General features: G+C 32.7%; 1 protein-coding gene and 1 pseudogene across 1 annotated transcript; one reads left to right on the top strand and one right to left on the bottom strand.

The window, feature by feature from the left end:
• Positions 1-7,993: 7,993 nt before the first annotated feature.
• LOC132934074 (uncharacterized) lies at positions 7,994-10,069 on the bottom strand. Its single transcript, XM_061000357.1, has one exon. It carries the CDS (start codon positions 10,067-10,069, stop codon positions 7,994-7,996), a length of 2,076 nt encoding a protein of 691 aa, XP_060856340.1.
• A 502-nt stretch (positions 10,070-10,571) lies between these two features.
• LOC132934067 (uncharacterized) lies at positions 10,572-10,933 on the top strand (annotated as a pseudogene).
• The last annotated feature ends 1,200 nt before the right edge of the window (positions 10,934-12,133 follow it).

Below are 12,133 nucleotides of genomic sequence, written 5' to 3'. Positions count from 1 at the left end.
TGATCGGTGTATACGACAGAATGTTTGAATAAAATGGTTTTAAATTATTTAAATTTTCTATTATATTATCTCTAAATAAACTTCTAACTAAACGATCTACATATATTCTTTAAATTTTCTATTGAAAATACGGTTTCTTTTATATGCAGAGTATCTAATAGTATAATACTATAGAATTGACAACAGTATTTTTTCCCTAAATAATTTACAGTAAAAGAGCGAAGGTTCTTATTTGAAAAACTGATAATTGTATCGACACAAGACTTAAGTAATACATAAAAATGTATGAATTTGAAATAATTTGGCTTACCCCAGTAGATGCTTTAGTATATACAAATTACCATAGTGTATCAGAGAATAATAAGCAAGTGTTGTCTACATAATATGTTATTAACGACCCATATATTTTCAAATTAATAAATTATGTTAATTTTTATTATGTTATACTATGTTATATTATAAAAACTGATACTTAATTGTGAGTATTGTGCATTACAGCGTCGTACAAATTACAAATAACGTGAAAGTTTTTATTCCATATTTATAGTCCCACGGATAGACGTGACGGTTTGGTTTGGTCTGGTGTACAACTTCTTCTCTCACAACATACACAATACACACACTAAATATATTTTTTTTTATATTTATAATATATGCACCAATATAAATGATATAAAAAAGTTTTAATATAATATTTACAATGTACCTACCTTGTAAGAATATTCCAATTATTATGAAAATTTGAAAATACTTGCGTGCGATCACCATTTGTTTTAAATAGTTTTAATGACTATTGATAATAATATTATGTCCGATAAAATAATTTTTAATTGTTTGTAATTTTTAAGTCAAGAAATACAAAATACATCTCGCTAGTAATATAAACACGAAACGTGTTATTTACGACCATTTTGTATGTAGGACCAAGCTTGGAGTAGGTATATTATGTACAAATGTGCACGTAAATGTCATCAGTTTAATGCTATGCATAATTATAAATTATGATACTTAGCTATACGATTAAATATAATACATAAATATATACATATGTATAGTAAATATTTGTAGAGCTATCTTATGTATAGCTACTAAGTTGTTTTTAATAATTAGTATGTAGGTAGGTACTAAACAAATATTATAAATACATATGATATAAGTTGTAATATAAAAAAGGTGGTTAAGTGGGTGTCGCTCTGGTGTACAGTAGGTTAAAAGTTGGTCACTGTAATGGATAGTATTTAATTACGATAACGAGCACTGGATGTTCAAGGGTGAGATATCCCTACCTAACACAGACAAAGTCTTACTCTTTCGAGACTGACCACGATAACGAGTACTTGGCGAGAAAGTAAATACTACGTCTGCTTCGAATGAGGTCATTTAATTTGTGGGCAGTATGATATTATTATATTTATAATAAGGGTTTTTATTATGTATATACTATATACATAACATATTACTAAGAACATTTGATGATATTATTGTGAGCCGTAGTAAGCCGCTACATGAGAAATGAAATAAAAGTGTTGTAAAAATATGAACTTCAAACACTCATAAATATTTAATTTGTTTGTAAATATTTTTATTTTTAGTATAGCTAGACAAACCTATGGGTAATCTTGTAATACATTTTCAAATGTTAGATTTAAAAAGAAATTTTTTTATGAAATCTTAACTCAAAATAATTTGCTAAATTTTGTGATTTTTCAAGATATGAACTTTAAAATGCTCATAAAAAAAAATTAAATTAATAGAATTAAATAGAATTAAAATTTTACAATTTTTTTAATTCTATTATAACAATAAAGTAAGCGCCTTGTATTACATTTTCAAGCTTTTTACCCGACTAATAAATTAATTTTTACTGACATTTATAGAAAAAAAAACTAATATAATTGGAAACTGATAATGTTCAAAACAAGTTAAAAACAAATCAAAATATTTTGAAAATGTTATCGTGTATAGAAATGCATATACGAATGTCGTAATTTCAATAAAAACACATAAACACACATATAATTATCATCATAAACGTTAGGTATACATAATATATTCGATATTTACAGTTTTCTATGTTAAATTGTAATACTTATAGCTAACAAAATTCGAAACATTAACAAAAAAACATAAAAATAAATTCCCTCTAATCAAAAAAATATAGTGTACTTATATTTAATCTGAAAATCAATGCTTTATTCTTGACCGCGGTGTTATAGGTTTGTGTATTTCGCGACAGGTATAGTGATGAAAATCAGTGACAATTGTAATGATAGTATAGGTGTTATATTATTTAGCTGATGAGTGTGGCTCTAAGAATACAGTTTTTAAGATATTTAAACAAAAATATTAACTTTTAGCAAAGGTAACTATGCATGTACCGGTTTTTAAAATGCAAAGTATTAGTTATATATTTTTTTTTTTCAGTGAGATTATGATAATTATAATTGAACTTATGAAAAGTTTACATGTTTTAACATAATATAATGTATGAGCCATAAAACTTGATATACTATCATATTAGAATGTAGATTGGAGAGATGTAAGTCAGCCATTTAGAACTGGAATGTTCTGTTATAGTGTAGAGTTGTATTTAATATCTAATTCGATATGATTGATGGATTGATTTGCAAATTAGTTATATGTTATTATTAATATCTTAGAAATTATCTTGATATGGAAATGATATTTTTACCGATTTTCACTAAAAAATCATGATTTTTTCAAATATATTTCCAAGCTTGTGATGGTAATACACTAATATACATGTGATTTCATAATTATATATTTTATAAATAAATTCTACCTACGTATTTAACGAAAAAATGAGTAAATTATATATGAATAGGTACTATATTGCATTTATTTGCTGTTTATTGGATATCGTTGGATCAGTATGCACGACGATGTTGTGATATATTTTATGTATCTACTGTAAATGTATAATAATTAATATATATTTAAGAATTTAGGTATCAAATAAATTATATATAGAAAATATTTGATGTAAATTGTAAATTATTATTTGAAATAATCGATCGAGTCTATGCATGCATGAATGTTGTTTAAGTAAATATATATGTAAATGTATGTATGAATACTGTTTAAATATATAAGAATATGTAAGGATATATTATACACGTACGTGTGTATGTAAGTAATATAATGTGTATGCCTATATGACATATGTAGGTGACTTATTGATATATAATATATATAATATAATGAATGTTTTATATACATATTGTATACATATATTTATGTAATCTTTATAATATGTTTAGGTGTTTGTAATGTTGAATATGTATATGATTTAATGTGGGTTTGCATATCATACTATGTTTCACATGTTCATTATGTAACTGTAGAATCAAGTGAGATGGGTCGATAATAGTCTCTACTATTGTTATATTATTTCAAGGTTATTATTATGGCTGATGAATGATGATCGAACAGTGCAATATGCATTGTTTATGTATTACCACTCGATTATGGCACTATATTATATGTGTATGTAGATGTGAACATTTTCGTTCAAATAAAAAGCTCTACGACTGTATAATATAATATGTATGTGTTTATTCATTGAAATATAATATTATTTAGAAAAATTAAACAATATAATATTATATAAAAAAAAAAAATATTATTCTATGAATTATTTATAAGCCATCCGCGTAATGCAAAAACTCTATGATATGTACATTGTGTGCGATCTAAGTCCATGTGATATATACAGCACGGAGATCCTAGGTCATAGTGTTCAATACGATTGTGAGAATAGTTAACATTATAATTAATAGAATTATTATTAGTATTACCATCGTAATTATCGTCAGTAGATGACATATAAAGTCGATCCAGCTGATTTAATCGAGGGCAGTCGTGATCCACGCCCAAATCGATGACATCGACTTCTGGAATGAAATCTTGTATAATCTTACGTTTTTCCGCACCCTTGACGTAGACACACTTGAAATGTAGTGATTTTAAAATTATCTCGATTTGCGAATATTCCACGTCACCGCAACACAATGAAAGCTGATGATAGTAGTTACGATACAACCACATATTCACCGCTTTACTTTTAGCCGTACACGGTGTTTGATTGTGTTTGAAAATATAATGTTGGCTACCACGGTTGTTTACATCGAGAATTGACATTTCTTTTATTAGATATTTAAAGTTCGGACCTAGTATGCATTGAATATCTATGATAGCCGACGCCATAATCCACTTCGTCGAGAGTTAAATACAACTATATATATATATATATTTGTAATAACGTAGAAATAAGATAAAATAAAAATAAATATAAATACGACTCCTGTCGATAGTTATATTAAAATAGTAAAAGTTAGAGTAGTAAAATTACGCTATTACCTTCCTCCAGGTGTTCGGAGGGCTCTCGACATCGTGTATTCGAGAATTAGATCAAATACACCGTACAATATAATTTTATGGAAAAAAACACATAGAATGTGAACATTTAATAATTGTGAATATTTCGGTAGACCAATTGGACAAATATCCTTTGGTGAAAACACCCTTGTACACAATAACACGAACTTTGTCGCCCACGCTAAAATTGATTTTTGTGGTTTTCGCGGCAACGTATTTTAATTTTACCCGCGACGGGTCGTCGTTGGCTTGTAGTGGTGTCACACCAATTGTGGTATGCACCGTTTTCTTATAGTCATTAATTAACTCTGGTAAAATAGACATCCATTCGTGAGAACCTCTGCTAGTGAACTGTCTAAACATTCGAGCTTTCAAAGATCTGTTAAATCTTTCCGATATCGAGGCCTTTAAAGCACTGAAAGTGCTATACATTTTTATATTATACTTTTTTAATAAAGCCTCGAAATTGTTATTGTAAAACTCGCGCCCCCGATCGACGTGTAATAGGTTAGGTCTATCCTGTGCAAAAATTCTACTAGCAGCCTTAGACACTTCGTCACCACGTTTAGTCCTCAATGCGATTCCGTAAGCGTACTTTGTGTAACAATCAATTGCGGTCAATATATAATTATAATTTTTATTGACGTTGGCATATTGACGCATGTCGACGAAGTCCGCTTGGTATAAATCGTTTTTACCGTAAACAATGACGCGACGTCGCGGGTATGTCCTTCTCGCCGCTCCATGAAGTTCGGCCGCGATCTCGTGCTTAGACATTTGGAATTTTTTTCAATATACCAGCCTCGATCAATTCTCCACAAATCGAGATTATCTCGTTACGAACACCCGTATTACCAGCCGCGAGAGATGAATACAATAATCGTAATCTATCGACCAGCTCATTGGGATCGTTACAATATACAATATTATGTTTCTGTAATCGTATATTTTTACCACTACCAGACGTCTTTTTGTCCTTGGCCGCGAACAGTTTTGAAATTACTTTCGTATATTTCGCCCCTATGGAACTGCGGACACGCGTACCGCCTGTTTTCATGTGCGCTGATGTCAGAATTAAAATACGTTTATATGCACTTAAATCTTCATGTGAATATTTTTCAGCCGCTGGGGACTTGGCGAATAATAACTCAAGAAGTCCGGGCGTTATGGGATAAAAACCGTCATCGTCTTCGATATGCATTTCGTTATCAATAAATTGAATTTCTTTGTTGCCCAAAACATATTCGCCACTTCTTAATTTTTTAGGTACGTATACCTTATCTAATTCAGTTATTGGCCACTGTCCGTATAGTTCATTCAAATCGTATTGCGACGTAAGCGACGACGACGACGATGATGAGGCGGTGGAATGTTTTTTATAGACATCCGGTAGCGATCGCGGTGATGACTGCCGCGATGACGATGGTGTGGTCGTCGATGACGCGGGCGGGTGTTGTGGCTGATGCACCGATAAATTCGTGCGGGGGTATCGATATTGTCGCGTATTTTATTAAGAGGATCGATAATAGAACTGAGTGTATTATTTACTAATGATTCGGTTTCAAAACAGCCGGTTTTCAGCGCATGATATTTTTTTTTTATATTCATTCTCGGTTGAATAATATCCACCAATAATGACGGTGACGCCGGGGACACCGACGGCAAGTTGTTTACCTTTCCCGTGGTACCGGGCAAATGTGTTATATTTCGACGTACCGGCTTATTATATAATAACATATGTGTCGAACCCGGGTCTATAGCGACCGTTATCACGCTCGTGTTCACTGCTGATGACAATAAATTCAAATCTACCGCCACGCCGACACGTCATGCGAAAATCTTTAAACTCGTTGTATTTGATATCACCCGAGCAATGTTCGTCGTAAACGTGTTTCAGGTTCATTTCGTCCTGCTTGAATAAAACTATGAAATTAGCATTGTCCCGAATCAATTGTTTCGGTACACGTGAATACGATTGGGCTAAATAAGACACGTCTATTAGATTATGCCTGGATCTCGAAAAGTACGATCGAATGATATTGTGGTTCTCTGTTATCACGTCGTCGAATAGGAAAACTGAATTTGGTAGAGCTTTCTCGGGCGATATCACCGTCTCGTTGTCATTGATTTTGAATAAACTTATAAACGGAACGTCGCATAAAATCTTATCTAGCATGATATATTTGACTTGATGCAGTGTTTTCGAATAAATATATACATTTTCGAACAGTGGCGGAACTACGATCATTGAGGCCCGTGGATACAATATTTTTGGAGGCCCTATATCTGTAATTTAAATTTCTAAACATTTGGCTGTTTATCTGTATGCAATAAAAAAAAATATATTTATAGTAAATTAATAATTTATTTAATTATAATTTCGGAAACAGTAATAATAATATTTTATTTACATTGATAATGATTTTTTTCTGCTACGGTCTTGAGCAAACGTCTTCACCAATAACGATAAGTCCAATTTTTTAGCACGCTCATTTTCTATTGAAATCATCGCAAGACCACTAAGCCGTGTTTGGGACATTGTGCTTCTTAAATAATTTTTAATTAGTTTAAGTTTTGAGAATGTCCTTTCTGCACTCGCCCCAGTAACCGGTAATGTAAGGAACAAGTAAAATGCCGTTAATAAGTCAAGGAAACTAGTAATCAAATTATTATTTTCAATTATTAGTAATTTAGTCATATCAACAACGCTGTTACAAGACTTAAGTTCAGAAGCAAACAGACACTTAAATAAAGCCTCCATGGCGCCATTAAAAATATGAACAAAATGTATAATATATTATAATAATAAGTGACAATCGCGTCCAGGACAATATTAATATATTATAATAATATAACGTGACGATTTGCGAACACGGTATAATAATAAGATTGTCGATACTCGATAATATGGGATTTCGCGTTCACGATATATTTAAGAAAAGTAATATGGCAACTCACGTGATTGTACTAACTACTTATCATCAAATTTTAAATTATAAGGTTATTTAATTTTCTTTAAAATTTAATATATTATGTAGATGAAATATATAAATATGTTCAAAACCATTAGTTTTAATAATTATTAATATTAAATTTCTAGTATTTACGTAACACCAATGACCACAATGATTCAATGATTGTATACGAATCACAATTTAATGTTGTCTTTCAATACAAAATAATTGTAAAACTACTTACCTACCTAATTAACTTGGATGTTGTTTCTGACACCAAACACCGTCAAACACCCAATAACACCACTCTCATATTAAAATCAGAATAAAATTAAAAAAATAATTTATTTCTTGGGCCGTAGACCGTAGTATATAATAAACTATTTCTATAATTTAGTATACCAGCTATTATAGGCCCCACTCTGAGTTACCGCGTATCGCCGCCGCATGCCCGCATATCGCGATAAGACATGACAATATTATTTTTTTTTTTTTTTTTTTATTGATCTTATAAACAACCCGGCATCTGTGGCCATTAGTTACAGCTATGGTGGCACAAAAGTTAATAACAATAGGGGTTCATTATGCTATCGTATTCTAATAACTATACAACTGTGGAAAAAAAAAAAAGAACATAATGTTTAGATTGAGTTACATAAATTAGTTGATTTTAGGAAGTTTATTATCTTGTAGTTGTCCTCGGATTCTGGTCCCAGTGCGGAGCCGAGTGTCGCGTCGATTCCGATCTTTTGTCTATCTTGTTCGTACTTGAAACATTCCGTTATTATGTGTTTCACGGACAATCTTAAACCACAAGCATCACATAAAGGAGCTTCTTCCTTGGCCATTAAGTATCCGTGGGTAAGTCTAGTATGTCCGATGCGCAGGCGGTTTAATATTATTTCTTCTTTCCTTTTTAAAGAACTGTTAATCCATCGGTTGATGGAAGTTTTAATTGTGTTCAGTTTGGTAGTTTGTTGCTTCCATACCCGAAGCCATTTGTCGTTGGACATCTCACTAATATGGGATTTTAAGTCATCGTATGTTAGCCCTGGTAATACTGTTACTCCCGAGTTTGAGGTGGCAATTTTAGCCTGTTGGTCTGCTAGTTCGTTACCAATGATGCCCGAATGTCCGGGAACCCACATTAGCGTGATATGTTTGTTTCTAATTGAGGCCTCGTTTAGTTTATTTTGTATTTTTATTGCGATATCTCCAGGATGGAATTGGTTTTTGATGCTGGTGAGGGTACTTAGGGAGTCACTACATATAATATGTTTTGGGTGGTCTTCGTGTAATATTATTTTTAATGTCTCGAGTATTGCAATTGCTTCAGCCGAGAAGATGGAGCATGTTCTTGGAAGTTTGAATAGTAGATTTCTGTTTTGGAATATTATTGAAAACCCTACTTCGTCATAAGACTTAGAAGCGTCCGTGTATACTTTTTGGTAGTCTTTATATTGTTCTAATATACTGAGAAAGTGACTTCTGTATACTGAGGGAGGGGTTTGGGGTTTTAGGAAGGAAGTTAATTCTGTATTTATTGAATAATGGGCTATCCACGGGGGATAGTTCATTGGTTCTCTTGATATTATTAGAGCCGGGTCAATGCCGTTTACATTTAATTCTTGGTGAATTTCAGTATTTTCCTCAGTGAGTGGAATGAATTTGGCTCTGACTGTTCTAACCAAGTATTTTAGAGCTAAGTCTGTCCTTTTTAACTCGGGAGGGTATTCTCCGGCTATGTTATAAATGCTTAAAATTGGGCTACTGCGGAATGCGCCTATAGCCAGTCTTAACCCGCTGTTATTAATAGCATCTATTGATTTTAGCGTAGAGTAGGATGCAGATTTGAACATAATGGCACCGTAGTTTAGTCTGGACTGTATAGTAGATCTGTGTATCTTGATTAATGTTTGAGAATCACCTCCCCAAGCTGTGTGAGATAATATTTTGAGTAGGTTTAATGCGTTATTGGTTGAGGTCTTAAGGTATTGTATGTGGGTTGCCCACGTGAGGCGGCGATCGAAAAAGAGACCAAGGATTTTGACAGATTTTTGGATGGGAATTGGCTTGTCGTCGAGAGTAATATGAAGTTGGCCTACCTTTCTTTTTTGAGTGAATACTATGCAGTTTGATTTTTTGGGAGAGAAGTTAAAGCCTGTCTTTCCTGCCCATTCTTCGACATTGTTAGTGGTTATCTGGAGAAATGTTTGTACTGTGCAGATGTTATTGCTTCGGCATGAGTAATTAAAATCGTCAGCGAAGAGGTTGCATTTTACGGGAAGGGAGCAGCATTGGGTTATGTCGTTTATAGCTAACAGAAAGAGCGTTACTGACAATGCTGAGCCTTGGGGTACTCCATTTTCTTGAGAGAATTCATTGGACATCTGGTTATTCGCTTTTACTTGGAAAGTGCGGTCTTTTAAAAAATCGGCTATAATATTGAGTGTAAAGCCTTTGACTAAAATTCGATTGAGTTTGATTAATATGTTATGTCTCCAAGTTGAGTCGTATGCCTTGGAGATGTCCAAATTAACTAGTCCCATGATTTGCTTGCTTTCGAAGGTCTGATTTACTTCGTGTTTAATTAGAAAGAGGTTGTCAATTGTGCTTCTATTTTTTCTAAAACCACTTTGTTGTTTAGAAAGGAAGTTGTATTTTTCAAGGAACCAAGTTAGTCTATGGTTGATAATTTTTTCTAATATTTTGCACATGGTGTTCAGTAGAGTAATTGGTCTATATCCTTCTGGTTTAAATTTATCTTTAATATTATTACTCGTTTAATATTATTATTCACATTAATTATTAATAGTACCTACCTACTAAATACTGAGTATGGTACTATGGTGTATGGTTATCCGCTATCAGTATACTTAGTATTATTTCAGTATTCAATGATTTTATTTACTTGAACCAAAATTTTTTTTAAAAAGTACATTTTGCTGCGAGGCGCCGAGGCCCCTTTCACGATGAGGCCCGCGGAAAATCCCGCCTTCAATCATATGTAGTTCCGCCACTGTTTTCGAATTTGATCCCGTTCTCGTGAACCAATAACGTGAAAATAAGATTCGTTTTCCCGCACCACGACGGTCCTACAATCAACGCCCTGATCGAATTCGGAAACACCGGCCCATGCTTAGGCGGTAGCTTCTCCATATCGCTATTGCATAGCGATAACGGATCGATATTATCCACTTTGAGTTTTATTCCCATACAATGTTACCACGTCGGAAGGTCAAGTCCAATAGCGGTGCTGGTCTGTTGAACACTATAATAAATAGTTTACCATTCGAATTACATTTACCAGGTTATCAGTACTGCGGACCTGGGACTAATTTAGGAAAAAGACTTGCTCTCGGACAGACCGGCATAAACGGTCCTAGATTCTCCGTGTAGAGACCACGGTATAGCTTACGAGAAAAGTAATTCCTTATCCGAACGTAGTGCGGCCGACAGTATTTTGGGAGAACGAGCTTGGAGCAGAGTGGGCGCGAAAAGACGCTGGTTATAAGGAAAAAGCTGCCGCGTGGCTTGTAACCACTGGTATGAAGGCTAAACGTAAAATAAGGTTAGGTTAAACGCGATAAGATTAGTGTAGCAATAAAAGATAAAACTTACGATCTAGTAAGTTGATAAAGGACAATCATGATTAATTCTATAACAAATTTATCTTAACTTGGTTAGGTACCTATTTAATAAATGTCGTTCCACTTAGATTCTAAAAAAAAGTCGTCGATGATATTTCGTGGTGGGGGGGGGGGGCTACGTCCCTGTAGGTACCTAATTATAACATATTATGTATTATAAAAGTTATATTGGAGCGTATTCGGTAGGGCACGTAGTCCGTACTATTTAAGTCATACATCAAATTATCATTTTTGTACATCATTATTCTATTATGAATATAATATAGTTGTTGAAGGTCTGTGATTTTCTTGCATAGACGTACATAATAAAAATTTAACATTTTTTGTCTTTTTTTCATTTTTTTTGTGTTTTGTGCTCCTTTAAGCGGCCAAGTATGAGTGTATGTGACGTGTCTCAATTATTGGTTATGAGAGGAAAACGCGACCGGGCTCTCTTTTATATTGCACGTTGAAAAGACGGGATCTTCGATAGTCTAAGTCAGTCCTAAGTCAGTGTCAGTGTCTGTCTGTCGATGAGCTACTACGACTGACGTCTCCACTACAATAAATTATGCCACTCTAAGTAGAGCAGCTAAAAGAAAAAATATGATAACAGTGATCTTTGGCTTACTATAACAGTTACTGATGATAATTGTAGAGTTACAATATTTTACCAATTGTAGACATTATTACAATTAAGAGTTAGATATATTATCAATAAATAATGTGCGTGATGATTTTGATATATTATTAAATTAATGCCTGAAATATTAACATCAATGGCTGACGAGTTGTTTGTTAAGTATAAATATAATATCTAATAATATAATCTAAATATAATAAAGAGGTTACAGTTCTGACTTCACTCGTCAACTTGATCAGTAATCAACTGATTATAATCAGGAGCTATTTATCTTCCAAATTTCAAACCAACCATTTAAAAAATATGTCAATTCATGATATAGCTGATACTATTGTCAAGATTGTCAAGGAAGAGTTAAATTCTATATTTCCCTATGTATTTATCGGTATGTACTACAACAATATATATGCTTCACCTGAGCAATAATTTTCAAAGCTTCAACTTATAAAAAATATTTACGTAACAAAAACAGACAAGATAGACTTTGAAGTATAGTTTTATAGAATAAT

This window comes from Metopolophium dirhodum, chromosome 1 (genome assembly GCF_019925205.1).
Source record: "Metopolophium dirhodum isolate CAU chromosome 1, ASM1992520v1, whole genome shotgun sequence".
Classification (NCBI taxonomy): domain Eukaryota; kingdom Metazoa; phylum Arthropoda; class Insecta; order Hemiptera; family Aphididae; genus Metopolophium; species Metopolophium dirhodum.
This window is presented reverse-complemented; position numbering and strand designations above follow the sequence as displayed.

Excerpts from the sequence above, each read along its gene's own strand:
- LOC132934074 (XM_061000357.1), bottom strand. The coding sequence starts at position 10,069 with ATGTGCAAAATATTAGAAAAAATTATCAACCATAGACTAACTTGGTTC.